The sequence below is a fragment of the Cyanistes caeruleus genome, chromosome 7, assembly GCF_971803275.1.
Source record: "Cyanistes caeruleus chromosome 7, bCyaCae1.hap1.1, whole genome shotgun sequence".
NCBI classification, from domain to species: Eukaryota; Metazoa; Chordata; class Aves; order Passeriformes; family Paridae; genus Cyanistes; species Cyanistes caeruleus.
Window position 1 is genome coordinate 15718822 of NC_141707.1, and position 19361 is coordinate 15738182.

The 19361-nt window shown below is 39.9% G+C and overlaps 1 protein-coding gene across 1 annotated transcript; it reads left to right on the top strand.

The window, feature by feature from the left end:
• The first annotated feature begins 771 nt into the window (after positions 1-771).
• LOC147652216 (uncharacterized) lies at positions 772-8109 on the top strand. Its single transcript, XM_086897341.1, has 4 exons — positions 772-933; positions 1057-1329; positions 2651-2811; positions 7994-8109. The coding sequence occupies exons 1-3, from the start codon at positions 823-825 to the stop codon at positions 2675-2677; spliced, it is 411 nt and encodes a 136-aa protein (XP_086753467.1). The 5' UTR covers positions 772-822; the 3' UTR covers positions 2678-2811; positions 7994-8109.
• Positions 8110-19361: the final 11252 nt, after the last annotated feature.

Consider the following 19361-nt stretch of genomic DNA (forward strand, 5'->3'; position numbering starts at 1 on the left):
TCTTCCTCATGTACCCCTGTGCATGGCTTCAGATTCATTGTCTGCTTCTGTTCTGTCAGTTTAATATTCACTGATGAGAGGCAATAAAACTGAACAAGGCAAAGATGATGCAGCTAATTAGCCTTGAGGTTAAAATTCTTCTGGGCTTTGAATACTTTTCCAAACTCAAATTTACCTTTATCTGCTGAATTTCTGCTGGACTTTTTGGAGGTGCAGACTGAAGAAAAGTATCTCAAACAGGTAGAACAAGAATTCAACTTGAGATCCCCAAGTAACATAGAGTGTGGAAACTGGAAAGCAGAGTCCCATTCCAAGCAAATGTTTGCCTTCTGGTATGAAGATCTTATCTAGTATTTCTAATTTACTGAGGTAATCAGGAGGCCCTTCTCTCAGGATTCAGTCTAGCTGGTGTCATGAAACCTAGGACTAGTACTAAGCCCACAAGCAAAGAGAAGTGTAGTTAAGTTATGATACCATTTTAAAATAGTTTTAGAATATTCAGGAAGGATCTTTGAGAAATAGGAACTTTCCTGCCCTTCAACAGGTTTTTTACCCTTGAAAAATAAATACAAGTAGCTAAAATTCAGCAATGAGAACGTTTGGCCTTCTCAGGTGAATATTTTTTGGTCCCAAAAATAAATGTTAGTTTACACCTCTTTCCTGTGACCCTAAAAGAGTGTGGCTGGCTTATGGTGCAGAAGGAGCTGCTAGAAAGAAGATAATTTGGAATAAGAAGGAGGGCACAGCCCTCATGATCAAAGAACACCACCTGATGCTCTGGGAAACAGTGAGAGCTCCCAGCGTGTAACCTAAATACAGTTCATGAGTTGTGGCACAGAACGGAAGGACTCAGCTACAGATCTTTGTCTCCATGTAAGGTCACATAAGGAGCACCAAGGCGTCCCCTCAAACACCCTGCGATCCCAAGTAATGGTAATTAATAAACCTTAACTGGTTCCATTCTGCTTTTATTTTCTGATGCTTATCTTGCAAGCATTTCCCCAGATCATCTCAGCCCACTCATTTCTCTCCTTTTCCATCTTGTTACGCTGCCAGGTGACAGTTTCCCTTCCTAGCCCTGTGGAGAGCAGGGCCCACAGCGGGGCCCTCAGGCGCCTCACAGCCGAGGCCCTGAGGAGAGCCCAGAATGGCACCTGTCTCCCCTCAGCTGTCATGGCACAGCCGGCCTGTCCTGTCCTGCACCTTTTGGCATCGACTGTGGGAGCCAGCCCTGCTCAGGGCCTCAGCAGCAGGAGCATGGAAGTGGGGCCAGCAGCAGCAGGAGCATTGGGGTTGAAAGGAAGCACAGATGACATGTCCTCCCATCAGGTGGGTCTTTTCCCGGTGCATGGAAGCCATGCTGCCCTTTCCCTGTACAGTGATTCTGTCACCCCTCTTCTGCCACCCCCTACCTCACTCTTTTGAGTTCCCCCATTGCAAAGCTGTCCAGGTTTTTGTAGAGCCAGGAGGGGGTTTATTTTCACCAAAGAATTATAAAATGTAACCAAAGAATTATAAAAAGCCACACTTTTAGTGGTGGGCATTGCTGTTACCCCCTCGTCTGCTTTTCTATCAGCATTCCTAATGCTGGGTGCCTGCTCACCTGAGCCATGGTATGGATTGAACTCTGCCACCACCTAGGCATCCACAAGTCACATTTTCATTAGTAAACTCAACACAGAGCCACAGTCTGGTTGTCCCTAGTGTTAAATTGTTGGTATGGTCCTGTCAGACTCCCCCCGCAGCCTTGCCTGTGTAGTACCCAGAGCCAGTGGGTGCTCAAAGGCAGAGACGTGAGCACTGTTTTGGGAGATTGTGTGGGGAAAGACAAGAGATTTCAGTGGTGTGAACTGTAAGCTCTGCTGAGCAGGCAGCCCCAGGAGGCTCCAGGTGCATCTCCATGTCCACACGAGTACTGCCAACTCTGCCACAAAGCGCCATTTCCTCCAGCAGCTGCTCTTAGGCTCTCCTGACAGGCACAGCTGTCTGTGAGGAGAGCACCAGGAGATCACAGGAACTGTGTCACTGTGACCAGGTGTTGACCAAAATTCAGCAATCTGCGGTGGGAGAAGTAGCTGCCCTGCTTTCTGCAGCCCCTGACAGCTAGGCCACCTCAGCTTGGTGGCTCAGATGTCCAGCAGCAGCCAGGCTGGGCTGGCCTCCTCCTTCACTGCCACTGCCTGCACTGTGTATTACTGGCAGCAAGAGCCAGGCACATGCTCCAGAAGGAGGCTGACCCACAGCAGCGGGCAGGTGAAAAAAACATCCAGAAGCTGAGCAATTCTGTTCAGCCCCTGAGCAAAAGACCAGCCCCCTGGGTAGGTGCTGCCTGACAAACTTAAGGAGGGCAGCTTTTTCTTTGACATTAGTGGAGTTATGTTATATACAGATCAAGAGGAGAATGTGCCCCTAATTAATCAGGTATCACTTTCAGTGAGTCACTGTGTCAAAAAGATTTTGGCCAATTATCCTTCACTTTTCAGAAGTACCCTATTTCCACATACAGAATTACTTGCTTGAAAGCTGCTTAAACAGATGAAAAGCAGTCAGCAGCTCTAAGAAAACTGCTTGTATGTTTGTGTCAATTTAATAGAAAAATTTACACTCAGATTTAAATGCCTTATTATTTTTTTTTAATTTTTTTTTACAGAAGAGAAAGGGAGGAAGAGGACTATGAAGACAAAACATTCAAAGAAAACCTCAACTCAAGTTTGATTTTGAGTAGAGCAAGATGTTATGAGGCGCTGTATGAGGAACTGTACGAGGATGTGGAAGAGCCAGATTGTACCTACACTACTGCAGACATTTTAGGTAAATAGCATAAGTACAGAATGCCCATGGAATTCACTTGCTCCACGGCTCTAGCAGACACACAAAAATGTGTTAATATCTGTGCAGACATTTTGTCCAGCTGATTCTGCTGTGAAAGCCTAATGCTGGTTTCCTCTTTCTGTGGGGAGGATAGAGATGATACACTTAAAAGAAGTTCAAAAATTAACAATAAGCAGTGAGGAAAAGGTTTCTACTGACAGTGGGCAAGCCCAAGAGGATGGTTTAAAGTATAATTTTTTATTACTGAATTCTATGCAAAATCCAGTTTCTAGAAATTCACAGCCTAGTCTGCAGGGGACTTGAGTTGACTTTAATACCAAGTTGGGAGCAGCATCTCTCCTTGACCAAAACCAATTTCATGTAACTCTAGCCATTGATACAATACCCTCTGTTATAAGTACAGTGATTTTACATTAAGGCAGAGTAATTTATTTTTTCCTTGTGTTGATTTTTCTGAGAAGAATTTGTAAATAGTTTCAGAAAAATCTCTGGTTCCAGTAAAAGGATGTGACCCTCAGACTGTGCCATAATTTTTATTCATCTGATTTGGGTGCCAATTGTCTTACAGTATGATGGGACTGAAAACAAGGAGAGTCAGATGCCAAAACCACTTTATGCTTATGAAGTTTTTTTGTTTTGCTTTGTTTGGTGAAAAGTTATGGCTGGTGAAAACACTTGACAGTTCAAGGATGTTTATGATTCTTCCTTCACATGCCTTATGCCCCACAGCTGACCCAGAAGAACTATTTTTTAGTACTATTTGAGGACTAAACTACTTTCTGCACCACTTAAATTTAAGGCTTATTGACTGTAGCTGCTCTTAGCTATGCCAAGCTTCTCCAGCTGTGCAAGGGGATACACACCTATTAGGAACCAGACTGACATGTATTTTGTGTGCTAGCAGCTGTCAGAGTGAACAGCTAGTCCCCATCAGCACCATCACTGCTTTCTGTGTGAACCCACGTATGTGCACATGTATTTATACATTCTTAGGAATATTAAAGTTTTTATGTTCCCTCATTACCTTTCTGGTGGTACCACAATCCTTAAGAACATCCTCCTACCCCACCCCTATAGTTAAGCGATGTCAGGAGAGGAACAAAGCTCTTCTGAATGTAATACATGTGTGGTATTAAGAAACTTCGTGTGTCAAGTCAGATACTCCTGTGCCTCTGTAAACTTGTCACATTGGTCCAAATTCACAGTAGAATTCAATACCTAAATATCTTTATTGGTATTTGGAGTCTTTAGCCTCCCATTAACTTCCTAAACCAGGGATGATAGCATTCTTCTACCAGACAGGGGTACCTGCATTAAAGAAATTATCAGATTCCAAAGACACTGAGGCTACAGACTGATTTCCCATGTCTCACCTGTCTGCTAATTTGTTTACAACACCATGCCATTCCTGGTTTGTATTGCCTTCAATCAAGTTATATCCTGTTATACTTCTCCTTTCTTGTCTGCCAAAGGGCTGAAGTGATAGCTTCAGTGGCAGCACCAGGTAGGTGACCTACCAATACTGGAGCTGAAAGTATGGCTTGCCACAGTTTTCCCCCCTCCCTGCCTTGTCCTGTCTGCTGTGTTCTTTGTTGGGATTGTGTGATGCATTACTCGGGGCCTGTGTGTAATCTGGAAAGGACCAAACGTGCTTGTGAACTGGATGAGCTCTCTGTCTCAGTAGGACTTCTTGTCACACAGACATAAATATCAGGGTGCATATGTATTCAGTCTTGGCTGAGGCCATGCTGATGTGATACTGATAAATGTTTTGTGATGCCAGTGCACCTCTGCCCAATCATCTGGAAAGGAAGCAGTGCTAAGAATTCTGTCAAAGGTGGCTGTGCAGATCAAACATTTTGAGGGCAGGAAAAGTAAAACTAAGATTCTTTTTTTGTTTGGTAGAAATAGATATTTTTTGCTGTATCCTTGAATCTCTATTGCCATAAAAGACAAAAATGTACCATGGTTATGTAACACACTGTGCGTTAATACACTACAACCCACTTAAGAAAAAAAGAGGGTATGTATGGAAGAGATTGTATGTGATACATCTTTGGGAGTGCTTAAGGGCATAAATGCAAACTCCAGTCTCTTTCTTTGTTGAAGAATTGTAAGAGGGTAGGTGTTAAAGTTTGTGATCCATATGTATTTAAGAAAAGGAAAGGGACATTAGGGTATTTAGGTAGCAGTTATCCAGTCTGATGTTTATGGAAAGAGAGATTCCAAAGAGAGGAAGATGTTAAGTTCCAGTGTGGCTGAGCAGATAGATTCTTATGGATCACTCTTCAGGGCTGAATAGAGAAAGAAATTTCTTTTTCTGAAAAGTCATCTTAAGCCTGGTGTCTGAGCTAAAGACCACTAAAGCTATTAGGTAGGTTTTCAACTTAAGTAGCACTTAAACTCCAACCTTAATTCTCAGTCCTGAGTATGGAGATCTTTTGATTCTTACAAAACTTTCTGTATTTTGCCATACAACAAAAAGATTTTTTTTTTTTAAAAACACCAACAAAAGTGCTAAAAGACAGCAAACATAGTTTTAATATTTCTGTTGGGACCCATTCTTTTTGCCCCATAAGTAGCTGGCTTCTCCTGTGGCTCTGGTCTTCCACATAGTTCTGATTTTAATAACAGGAGGAGGTATATAGGGAACATAATGTTTTCTGACGGGGACCAGTCCATGCCTCAGCATTACAAATGTAGCAAATTAACAGCCTTCCTCAAGAACTGCTCCCTTGTCTGATGGCAGTTCAAAGTGCTTTATTTCCTACAAAACCACAGTTTATGAGCAATGTGCTGGTCAGATGCTACATGTACATTCATTTCAGTGATGGCAGTAGCGATGGAGACATTTTCCAAGCTTTACACAGACCTTTTCTTTCCATTTATTTTTTTAAAAAATGAATTATCAGTTCATCTTGAGTACTTATTTTTTCCTCATCTAACTGTCCCCATGTCCCTCCACACCCGTTAAGCTGTGTGAAGCCTTTCCAACGAGACCTAAAAGCATGTGATATCCTCTTGGATTCATGTTTCATGTGGAATCTCAAGCTGAGAGAGGCCTCAGGATAGAGCCCTTACTGACAGGGGGATGGCAAGGCAGTCAGGATTGTGTAGGCGTGCAGAACTGAGGAACCAGGCCTGCTCAATATGTTTTTAATGAAACTAATAAATACAGCCATTGAATGAATAGAGCTGATTGACATGGGGAGTTCCTGGTTCTCCCCTTCCATCTGCAGTCTTTTCAGTAGCAGAACAGAATAAAGAAGTTTAAAAGGAAACTGGGACATGCATTTTCAAAGAAATGTTATACAAAATTGAAGCAAAATCCTGGATAAAAGCAAAATTGTTCTTTTGCTACAAAAAGCCTAGTAAGGTTTTTTCCATGTTCTTTCCACAGAAAAGAATCAAACCCTCTCTCACAGTTTCCAGTGAGCCAATGGAAGGTTCAGTAATGGAATAGCTGAAAAAAAATTCAGAGTAGAAATTGTTTTTCATTATCATTTTCCTGACAGGGAAAAAATTGCTAGGTAAAATCAGCTGTCCCATTGCTTTTAAAAAAAAATTTAAAAGGGAAAATAAAAAAGAACAAAAAAAAGAAAAATAAAAAAAGAAATGTGAGCTTTTGAGCTTTGAAATGTCTTGATAATAAAGAGGGGCATTTATAAGGGAAAATGCAGCACTTATCTAATTATGGGAAGGGGTTTGTGGCCACACAGCTCAGATCTCATTGCAGGATCATGCAGGAATTGTCTACACTGGGTAGGATGTGAGTAGTCATGTTTTTGGGTAAAAGAGTGCCTCCATTTCTATATATCTTCCCCCCATTTGCATCTTAACTCTGTATCCAGTTCTAAAAGGTAGGAACAGGGATGATGGATGACATTGGGGAAAACTAAACTGAAATCACAGTGGTATATTCTGAAGCAGGGAGCTAAGCAGAGGAGCTGTTAAAAATAGGTAGAAGGCTAAAGGTAAGTAATATCAATGTCTGAATACCACAAGCTTAAAAATAATAACAGATGAAGGCAGAGTGTTATGACCATGGAAGGAGAACTTGATGTAATAGGTGTTCCTGGAGAATGAGGGAGCGTTAAAATAAAAGGGAATATTGGAACACTTCTTATAATCTCAGGAGTGAGGACACATTAGATTGTGGAGAGAAGGGTAGGAAGAAGACTCTGCAGCTGCCAGACACTTCTATATAAATAAGATTTTAGTAGATGAAGAAAACCAGATGGTAAAAATAGTTATCTATTAATGCTGACAAGAAGCAATTGAAGTTAGGAGTAAATAAAAGGGACCATGGCATTACTGAGCAACCTCCTCTGTGTAAACAGCATGATAAAGAGTAGCTTGCAAATATTCAAATTCATAAAGGAAGAATTTTCTAATAAAAAGTACAAAATCAAATGGAGGAACTAGTGAACAAGTTATAGAACTGCAAATAAGGATATTCAAAGCCTTAGGCTGAGCAAGGAAGTTTTTTCTGAGTAACTTAGTAATCACAAATAACATACAGTAGGTTTTAAACTCTAGATTATCTAATGATGGCTTCTCTACCTTCCCATCACATACCCTAACTTTACACTGAAATATTTTCTAAGATATTCTTCTTTCTGCTAGTCCTCTTTTTATCTTCTTCACACAGCACTAATATGACAATAACCCAGCTGTTTTCTTGCTGCTGTGGATATCTGTAGAAGACACCCACACTGCTGTGCAGATGACAGACCAGAATGTCTCAAAGCATCCTTGAGCTGCTTAATTTTATACCTTGCACATGCTGAAATGAAGGAATTAAATATGGGAGGTGTAGAAGGCTACTTTGCAAAATTTAAGGTCAAATATTGGAACAGTTCTTTGTGGGAATAAATGTCCAAATGTCACGTAAAAGTAAAAAAAATAAAACAAAAGCAAACCAAAAAAAGGCAAACCAAACCCCAACCATGTTTATTCATAGTTACAACAGAGATTATTTGTATTTGAAAAATTATATGACCAGTGCCTGATGGACAATGGCTAATATTTTATTCCATAACTATAGTTATGGAACATAACTAGATTAGTCTTGCTGGCTCTCCACTGAATCCCACAAATATCCAAATTAAACTACAGTAGTTCAGAACAGATTTTCTGTAACTCTCACTTTTCATTCTAGATCCTGAATAAATAGATGCATGGTGTGCATCAAATGAAATCGACTGCAAAGCTGAGCACTGACCAGTCAATGAGAAAAGTGTATTTCAGGGTGAAGCTCTCTGGTGTCAATGGAAGGTTTGTCTTAACAGTGAAAGTGGATCAGAGTCCACTCTTACAAATGCTTGTGCTATTAATAGACTATTCAAGGATGATGACTTTTTTAAGTGCAGGCAAAGGAGTCAGGAAAAAAGAATATTAGTTGCTTGGAAAAACCACTTGATTAATTAACCCCCCTTCCCCAATTCTTACTTCTCTTTGTTCTAGTGAACTATCTATTGAATCAGGGAGCATTCATGAGATGAGTGGCTTTTGCATACACAGGCACTTAGTTCACTGCTTGTCAGAAATTTGGCTATCAGATCTTGATACTCTTCAAGATTTATTCCTCCTATGGACAAACAAGCTGGAAACCTTGTGATAAAATGAATCCTCATGAGTAACCCTTATAAAAACATGAGATTATCTTTAAGGAAGTGACTAGATTCCTTTCAAGTATTGTAAGTGAAATACACCCAAACTGAATCCTCCAGTTCATGAATTACATTTCTAGAATTTTGCTCCCTGAAACTCAGATCAAAAAGTCACAACTTTAGCCTTTGCTAGGGCTGGATCACACTTTTGTGAAGATCAGAATCATTGCATTGGCTTTACAGGCAACACATGAAGGCTCTAAATGTCTGATTAGATGAGAGTTTTCTATTCAAATATTTTTGAATTTTTTCCACATTTGCAACATGTGGCAGCATTTTTTACCATGATCAGAAACATTTAAAATTAGATGGGTATTCAAAAGATGTCCCAGAGACATGGGAAGGATAAAGCTTTGCATGGAAAAAAAAATAAAAAAAAATTCTTCTTTGCTTTTCTTTTACTTGCAATTTGTGCAGCTTCTCGGTGCTCATTTGTGGTTTTCAGAAACTTATGTAATTAATTTATAGAAGAAAAATAATTAATTAAAAAGCTAGGTACAATCTTATGTGTACTCAGTCCTCAGGCCTCCAGAGAATTTTTAATGTTTCAAAAATACAAATTCCTGTTAAAAAGATAGGAATATGCTTCTATTTTTATAACTTATTCCCCCACCATATAATTTAAATAATTGTCTCCTTGCCCACTCACCACGTTTAGGAAAGAAAAGAAGCTTGTATCGTTGCATTACGTATGACAGGGAAAAAAGAAAAGAGGAAATGTTAATTTAAAATAAAATATGAAGAAAGGAAAATGAAAAAGGGAAAAAGGAAAAAGGAAACACAACCACACAAGCATGGAACTGCAAAGAGAAGATGTAATCTCCAGTTCCAGAAAAACTTCCTGTTACTAAAGAAGTGATTAATTGTGCTTAAAGATAAGCACACACTTACGTGCCTTGCACAGCTGGGTTATAGGAGGAAATTGTGTGCTGAGTAAAACATCCCGATCTTATTTCTTGAAATGTATTCTTGTTTTTGAGATCGTCTGATGGGAGAATTTATAATCACAGGGAAAAATCAATCTAGGCTCTGGAGCAACTGATTACCAGCAAGTCAACTGAAGCACATCCTGCACTGAGGACTAATTGGAGTTTTCCAGTTGCTAAGGGAGCTGCTGGAGAAGACTGAAACCCAGCACATGTACTTCAGACTATACTAGTACTGGGACAGAAATTGAGAAGAGATCCTCATTCTTTATGTCCATCCACGCTTGCAAATGTCAGGAGCTGGAAAAAATATTTATGGACAAATTCTTATGTATATTCTGGTACTTTTATATAGCTGGGTAGAAGAGCCTTTATGTAGAATTAAAAAAAAAAAAAAGGCACTGAATAATAAAGTGTTATAAATAGCTTTTCTGTAAACGTGACTCTGACCTCGAGTACTAGGAGCTCCAGAGTGAAAGAATAGGATTGTTAAACGATAACTAGGCAGAGAGGCTTAAATTCAGATACCTAATTGCTTTGCAGACATTCAGCATGTAAAAATACAAGACAAAAACTTGTTAGGAAGGGTAAGACAGTTTGATACATAAAGACATCTACCTCTAGGTAAATCAGTAGTCCTCCTGTAATCAACACATTGGTGTAAATTGATCCTGGAGCAAGATAGGACTCTGAGATAACACTTCTCAAATAACTTCCCTTAATATCGGAACAATTGTCAGCTGCACCACTGCAGCACAAGAGGATAAAAGGAGAATGCTTGGGAACTAATTAACAAGTTGCCAGCTGAGTGGGTCTCATTATTTTGAAATGTAAATACTTTTGTTGATTAAATCTGGATAATTAGCTCTGGTCTTTGATAGAGGAAGTTTCATCAGAAGTGAAAAATGAGGAAGCAAGGAACTTCGTGGTGTTATTGAAATGTCTGATCCTTTGGGAAATGTCCCAAGAATGTACAGTGAGCTGAACACACAGGCTTTAATGTTTGAACTATCCTGTGTTACTGGAACTGTGAGAGGCTCTTGCTCTCTTCAGACTACTCACGAAGAAAAACATGACTTACACTAACCAGCAGTTACCAGTTTAATGACAAGACAAATTCCTGTTTAGCAGGCTTTTGGTAATGTTGCACGTAAATGTAAGCTCTAGCATAAAACACACAAAATTTTCTTGTCAGATTCTTAGCAATAGATTTTAGCATCTACTTCAAATGCTTGATGTTGCTGTTCATGAAACCAAATTTCTGCATGTGTAAAAAGACATGTCATGGATTTAAACACCTTCCCAACTGACTTTCATAAGAATAATAATTAATTTAAACACCTACTGAAAGGCACATTTTTTTGTATACCAGGTCAGTTGGTATCCTGATTATAGAGCAGGGTTGAGTAAAAACATTGAAGTGAGCAAAACAACCATGGGTAGCAAAGCTGTCCTTTCAAAACTAATGGTGTTGTGCTGTGGATTTCTAGATCTGAGATATGTGTTCAACTTCCAAACAGCATATTCTTGACCTGTGTCAGGGAGCCAGGACCATAGTATTTCGATTTTGCAATCCACTTTACTTCTGTCTTCTTTCCAAGTGCAGCAGGCGACTCCTCAGGCATTTTATTACCAGAATCATAGTGAACTTCCATCTACCTTGGGGGACTGTAGTATGAAATACAGTTACCTATATACTGAAGGACCAATGGGGTGAACTGAAATATTATTGCACTGAGCTCTACAGCTCAGTCACCCTGTCAAATTACCATACTCTGGGTACTGCAGCTTCATGCAAATAGTGAGCAGTGTTTTTCATAAAGTTTGTGGTGAAGGCTTTGGGTAAGCTGACCAAACTTGCAATTATGGGTTTATCTCCACCTCCACTATCACTAATTATTGCTCAGGTTCTGGATTTATCACATGACTAGCGGTTGTTTTCAGTGCAAAGTAAAATGCAATGAAAATAGCACAGAGTAGGCATACAAGATGATTTTCGTCTCTGAGTTAGTTAATACATCTCTAGTAGAGTATTATCCAAAATGACTTACACCCTCTCAAACAATGATAGCTCTAGAAAAAAAGCAAATATTGACACTCTGATAATGTTTGTCCAGCAATCAGTGAGTGATTGGTGTATACATCATTCAGGACATCTGTGTTGCAGCTATCTATCAGGAAAATGGAGAACTGAGGTCTTCCAATTAGGGGTATGTAATAAATGCTGACACAGAAGATGTTCACTCTGAATGCTTCTTAAGTTATGCATTCATTTTACTCTCAGTCATACTACTACTGCTCCAGTTGACTACCTCCTAGTATCCATACTTTCCATTTTAATGTTACCTCCCACATGTGAAAATAGATGTTTGTCACCCTAGGTCCACAAAGCATCTGTGGTTTCTGCCTCCAAAAATGATCACTACCAGCTTTATCACAGGATATAGTCCTGCATCTAGGGAGATATTGAAAATATGCTGCCATGGAACGTTTCCTCCTATTCCTTTTAATTGCATGGTGTCCTGATATAGACTTCATATACTTTGATTACATACATCCATCTTCTCCCTAAAAACATTTGTTTCCTTCTCTCTGTTTGAATGATAGTAAGATTTGTCTTCCTGTGTACCAAAATGTTGAGATTTGAAAATAAAGGGCTAGAGTCTTGAGTAAATTCTCCCTCACCTCTTTAAACTGCTGGGGAGGCAAGGGAATCAGCAGTACACTTCAGACAGTGAGGGCTGGGCTTCCAGCTCTTTTGTCTCACTGGAGCACTCAAAGCAGTTACAGATCAGGGCTTCGAGCCCCTCCTGTTCAGTGAAAGAAAGCAGGTTCCAGTTGTTTATATCTGCAATGCATGGAGTTTTGAGCCTCTTACAGGAGAGATTCAGCAACAACTCTAAGCAACTCCATCAAGGACAGATTGTTAGTCTATTTCCTGTATGCTATTTTCTGATTCTGTGAGCATCCATAAATGTCTCAATATGCAGCATTTTTCCATTACAACCTTCATAATTTTTCACTGCTTCTTCCAGGACAAATACTTGCTGTGGAAAGATGAATCTGACTGGCTTTTCTTTTTTTAAGATTGTAGCCTTTTCCTTTCCTTCTTTTCTGATAGCTTCATTGTTGTTTTTGGTATCTGAGTCACAAAAAGATGTTACACAAAGGGTATTTACTGTATAATGAGGTTCAATGATGTTGAAAGCTAAAGTTCATTAGCCTCACATTTAAGACTATTAGAGCAGAGAGGCTGTAGAGAAGCATTTGTCATTTGCACAATGTTTCTGAGAAGCAAACAGCACAGATTCTCTGGACACTTACTGGCTTCCTTTCTATCCTTGGAGCTCATCCTCACTGGCAATAGTGTCCAGTATTGCAGACTGGAGATTGATGGAACCATTCAGCACAGTGTCAGCAAGTGCACGTCACCTCTGCTCTGACCATTGCAAAGTTGCCCGGAGAATGACTCAGAAAGGATTTGAGCAAAAGATGTTGTCGATACCATAGTGACCATGCAGTTGCTAAGGATGTGATTAGCAGGAACGGGAGAGTTAATTGCTGTGTCCTCATTCAATTTCTCTAGGGGAATACCTGTTTGCCAGTTCAACAAGACAAAAAACCCTCTGCCTCTTGATTTTACAGCATCTGAAGCCAGCACCTGGTTGACCCTGAACATCTCTATTATGCAACTGGAATGTATAGCTGTTATCCCTAAGTGCAGCACATGCAATGCTAACAATTGCCCTTTTACTCCATTTTTATTTGCTATATTTTCCTCCTCTCATGCACAGCACTCACAGTCGTTCCTCTCTGGAAGTTTGATTTTTTAATTTTTTTTTCTGGGAGTCTGAAATGCAGCTATTAAGCTGAAGAAGGCTCAGGGAAATGAACTAAAATGTCTAGTGGGAAGAAAAATGGCACTGTAAGGAAGGGATAAAAAAAAAAGCTCAGTGTAATAGAGATTGATCACTCAATCTGTCCATGCCCTCAAATAAAACCTAGTGAATTTAACATGTTAGGTTACAGTTAAGAAGCTGAGTTGTTTTTGTGGATAAAATATAGTTTCAGATTATCATGGGGAGCCATTTATTTATTTTTGCATATGTGAGTCATTTAGGCAGTCCCTTTATGTGAGTGAAAATATGTTTATTTTCCCACTCCCTGCTGGTGTGTGTTCTATTAATATCACACTAGTTGCAATAGATGGATACACTAGAAACTATTTGGTTTTGAGTTTGTTTTTCACGTTTCTTTTTCTCTTCTTTTTTTCCTTCAAGCAGCTATTTTTATAAACCAGTTCAAAAGCTTCCAGACACTTTTCATACAAGTTTTCCTCCCCTTTTAAGACAGGCCTTAACCCTGCAATAACAATCCACAAGGAAGCAGTAGCCTGTGTAAGGTCTGCAATGTTTTTTATCCCTTTCAGAGGAGGTGGAAGTGAAACTGTATTTTCCCAGCTTCCCAAAACAAAGCATTGGGTACTCAGAAGTGGCCCCACTTCCAACTGCTTCTATTTGATTAAAATAGAGGGGAAAAAAGGTAGAAGCTGAAAAAAGAGAGGCTAAAATGAATTTTAAAAGGACTGGTGTTGTGAGATACACAGGTGCCTGTTGTTTACCACCAACCACAATTACCATCTCCCTCCCCTTCACTAAGGACATTCCTGATAGCTGCTGCCACAGCTGTTGCCCCTTTCCTCATGGTAAAAGGTAATGTAACACTGATAATTTTTTTTTCCTTTTTATGCTCCCCATAACCTCTCAGAGTTGTTTTTCTTTCCTCTGCCCTTCCTATAACTCTGTTTGGATTTTTGTAAATTATGGACACTCCAAGAAAGGATCTGGTGCCATATCATACTTGGCGCTGTACATACAGACTACAGTGAGGATACTGAAGAACTTACTATCTAAAGAAGTGGGGCACAACAGGTTTACAAAGGAAATCAGCGAAGAAAATGGATGTGAAGTGTTCCCAGCTGAGCTGAGCAGTTCCCAGCTGAGGAAGGTAACAGACAGATGAGATCTCAAAGTCCAGGAGCTGGAGCCATAAGACCTGACTTTCAGATCTGACTCAGCTATTCTTGCTTACGTTAAAAATTAGGGGGGAATTAAAGCAACCGTACTTCAACAAAACTCCCTCCCTGTGATAGGGGCAAGGGGAGTGTACTGTCAGTTCCAGGCAGCTATCTATGAGCTCCTGAATTCACACTGTGCTATTCCTACTGCCTGTAGCAAAGCAGGATGGCAATGAAAATGAAATGTGCTTCACACCCTCAGCCAGCATGACCCAGTTAGCTTGCAGCAGACATCAATCAGGATGTTTGCCTCTGCCTGTGACTGAACAACAAGCCTGCTCTAGTGTCCCTGGCTTGGCTCTTGCTTTGCCCCCCATATGTCTCCCATTTGCAATGTGTCACTCTCCTTATGCTGCATACTGTCTAGGCTGTGAGGTATGTGCTATCTATGAGGAAGAGGAACTGTCTTTGTTTTAAGTGTCACTACACCTTTTATAGCATGGCCCTGACCCCTTGGTATTGGTCTTAAGAGCTACAGAAATAGAAATTAATACATAAATTCTCCCAACTTAACAATAAAGAAAAGGTGGGCTGGTCATGACCCTGTGTCTTCAACCATAGATTGTCACTCCACGATGGAACACGTATTTTGAATGTAACCTCATCTGCTTTCTTGTTTTGGGAAAGTGCTTTAGTCTCTGTTCTTTCTTGATCATATATTTTGGTTCACATACAACCCATCTATGTCCTTGCTTCTGCCAGTGGGAAGACAGTAATTTTGAAAGGGCATTAACAGTCTTATTGTTTTGTCCATGCTTCAGATAGATCATTGAAAGTGCCAGCTCTTCCAAAGATACCACTGGATCATAAGCAAATGTTATGTAAAGGAGAAGAGCTACCCTGGCTTAGGCAAACAGATATGAAAACATGAATATCTTCCTGGAGAGGGAATCTAAAAAGACAAGTCACAGGGAGCTACAGATAGGAAGAATGCAGTGGAAAAGAAAGCAGGAAATTAAGAACAGCTATAGTGGTGTCAGTCCTACTTTCCTGAAGTCCAAGGGAGATGTGTCAGCATCTACAAATAAGAGCAAGATCAAGACATAAGAACTTATCCATATTGGATATGCTGATATTATCTGCTTTCTCAGTCACTTCATTCAGCTAAGGAAATAATCATGGTAAAATGTGTCATGTGCCTTCCCCAGGAACAAGTTCACAACATCTGAGTGTTTTTGATCTAGGACATAATTTTCCTCTGGTGTTACTAGCAAAATCGGTGGTATAACCTTATGAGTCATCTTGTACAGCAGAAGTTTTTGAACGTGTTCTGCTTCCTAATGCTGCATAACTTTTAATAAGTCTTTTTCCAAAGTCCTCAGGCCCTAGGAAGCCAATTTATAACACATCCTTTTTTAAATGCATGTGCCAGAAACCCACGCTTTCAGCATGTCAAGAACAGGAGCCTGACATTAATTTCTTAAACCTGTAGCTTGGATCCTAAAATTAGAACCAGAATTTTCAAGAGATTTGAAATCTAAAGAGCTTCAACTCATTATCAAGGTATTACCCATTTGGTCGTTTTAAAAAATGAGAAAATAACAAAAGACAGGGCTTGTAATGCAGGATTCATTTTCTACCACACATGAAGTGTTGTACAGAATTTTACACTGGTTTCTCTTTAGAGTGATAGTCATGACTCTAGTCATTAGAGGACTGGACCGGAATCCAGGAATTTTCAGCATCTCTATTGTTGACCAAAGCTCTTGGCTGCAGTTCCACCTTCTATAAAGGGAGAGGTGGGAAGGGAGGATAAAAAAATGGGAAGAGAGAAAATTATGATGACCAGTCTCAGAAAGCAGGTTGAGATCTCTTGATGAAAACATGGCAGAAAAGTTATTGTGGGGCTTCATAATCATAGTGAACTAGAATGTGTACTAAAAAACCTCCTGGGAAAAGAATTTGATTTAATATTTACATGGGAAAGTATAATTATTACAGAACTACACAGTCCTGATGTATTGACAGGGAAATTGCTGCTCTGACTATAATGAAATTATGACTGTCTTCCAATCAACCCTCTACCACAGAAGTCATTGCCCAGTTACATGATTCAGCTGGAGAAACTTCTGTTACTGCTCCAAAAATGCAAAAAATAAATCTATACTACCTGGCTTTTGGAGAGCAAACTGTGTCTGTGCCTGAGAAGTGGCTTCCTTGGCAACTATTTATACTAATACAGCATGTTCCTTCTGTGCAGGCAGATCCCAGGAGGCAAGAGCATTCAACATTCTGTAATTTGGGATAGCAGTGGCAGGACTGGGCCTTGCTGGTTTTTTGTGTGTTGTGGGGTTTTTTGTTTGTTTTTTTTTGTTGTGGTCTTTGAGTTTTTTATTGTTTTGTTGTTGTTTTGTTTGTTTGGGGTTTTTCTAAATTTTGTTTTCTTTGTGGAGTTTTTTCATGACTAGCAGTCTCCTAAGCAACAAAATGGGTAGGAGGAAAAATAGCAACTAGGCTAATAACAAAACTAAGGGAAATCCTTGCCTGAGTCATTGTAGGAAAGGGAATTAGTAGTCCCCTTGAGCCTTGTGACATGCAACAGAAAAAGTTGTTCACATTATCATCCTGTCATCTCATGAAGATATGGGGTATGTGTTTAACAGATCTTCCTTGTAGAGCAAAACTCCCTCCCCGCCTTGCCTTCTGTTTGCTTTTTAAAAAGCAGTCGTTTAACAATTGAAGAGTGAGACAGTCTTTTCAGCAGGAGCTAAATTTGTAGAAACATGGTTTTATTCCCAGATTGCCTTTAAATTGGAAAAAAGGCCATCATTTCTACAGGCATGCTCTTTCTTTTCAAGCCTCAAATGGGAGCAGAATCTGACTCTTCAGTCACTTCCATAAGGGCAGCTCCTGCGTAGTTTATAACTTCCTCATTTCTCACAGGCCTCATCTTAGATCTGTCTGAAGGATGTGGTTTCTCAGGGCTGATGCTTGCTTTATCTCTAAGCATTTATCCTGATGCGCTAAGCATATTCCTACAAAACTGAAACTTGTTGAAGTATGTTTCTAGAGCATGCAATGGTCAGCTCTGAGTTAATATTTCCACAGGAAGCCACAGGAAGTGCAATGCATAAGGTCTTTCAGTTTGTCCAGCTTCCCAAGGGGTCAAGGAACTCTCAGAAAACCTTTGGCTGAACTCAGGTATGTCCAAAAACAAGCACCAATTTATGAAGGTGCCAGCCTTACTCTAAATGACCTTTCCTATTTTTGGGTGCATTCAGCACATACATTACTTTAGTCAACATGCAGTGTGAGTTATATGTTGATATTGGCTCTTCTTCTGTATGACATTTTGCACGGTTTCTCAGTATTGGAGCTTCTTTTCTCATCATCCTCTTGTGGTTTTGTTAAGGCCTTTTCATGTTGGTAATGCAATTACCAGCTATGTCTAATAATCCTCATAATTTTTACAGAAAACAATAATACAACCAAGCAGCAGAATTAATGAAGTCTAGTTTTCTCAGAAATTGCGTCCCTGCCCACACACAGTCTGTAACCCACTTCTCTTCAATTTCTATCATAAGTGTGCCAAAAGGCACTCACAATTTCCTCTGCTCTTCTCTTGAGGAGTCCCCCCAGCTCTTTTCAAACAAGTCCTAATTACTGACCTCAAAGTGCACCCCTTTCCCTCTCAAAGGCACAAACATGGAGTTTGTGCTTCATGCAGCCACCTTTTTTTATGGAGCTTGCAAGAACTTCTTGCTTTTGTGACCTCTTTCACATTGCCAGTTTGGCTGATGGCAGCCAGCTGGTTCACAAGTTATTAAGGAGAGGCTGGGAGATAGACAGTATGATCTCTCAGGCCTTATTTCTTGAGGAAAAGAGGATAAAAACAGAAGGTGATTAGAGCCTAAGTGTTTATGTCTATGGCCCTCGGCTTTTAGAGGCATCTTTATACCACAGACCTGGTGATTTTGTTGAGGAGTTATTATGTGTACTCCTGCATATTATCTAATCATTACATTTTATCATCATCCACTAAGGACAATATAAATGTTTTAATATAATGGTTGATTTGTCTAGTTGGCTGTGAGGGACTGGGAATTTCATTAACCAAGGCAACAATTCCCTTCTTTTTAAAACAGCTTGGAAGTTTCCAGGGACCTTGTCTGACTCCTGATTCCCCTCACTTACTGTTCCCTGTCCTCTAAATTGGCTCATGTTGCCAAAAGTGCCTGCTGCCCAAGGAGTGGATGGCATGGCTTCCTGTAGGGCTGTCAACATTGTTCTTTTAATCAGTCAGGGATTTGTTGCTGAATGAAAGAAATCTCCCCCGGACATCTTTCAAGTGAATGGTTTCCACAGAATTCCCTACCCAATTTGCCGTGGGAAAGTGGGTAAAAAAAGTTTTAGAAATCAAGCTGTGGGCTCAAGTATGTTAGGATTTACAGGGTCACATCCAGCATTGCTAAGGCCAGGAGAAGTCTGACTGTGGACTCAATGAGTGCAGGATTAAGCCCATTGCCACCCAGCTACCATGGTGACAGAAACCTTAGAAATTTCTTAGACACTGTTGGTGTGCTGGACTAATTTCAAGCTTAAATTTGGAATAGTTGGCACAGCAAGTTTCACATTGCCTTTTAAATTGCAGTCAGCTATCTTTTCCACTTGAACATATTAAACAATACCTATTTACAATATTTACATCTTGGAGGTACATTGTGGTTTTACAAATTCCCTTATTTTTCATCTAGAAAAAATGACTGCTCAACAAAGAGGAAGATTTCTCCTTAAGCAGTTTCTGAATCCACTCTTGAGAAAGAAAATGCTGTTGTTCTTTAGTGAAGAGTCATCTGAGACACTCTGCTTTCTGTGAGGTCAAAACTCCTTATGAGCTCACTGCAGCCTCCTCCT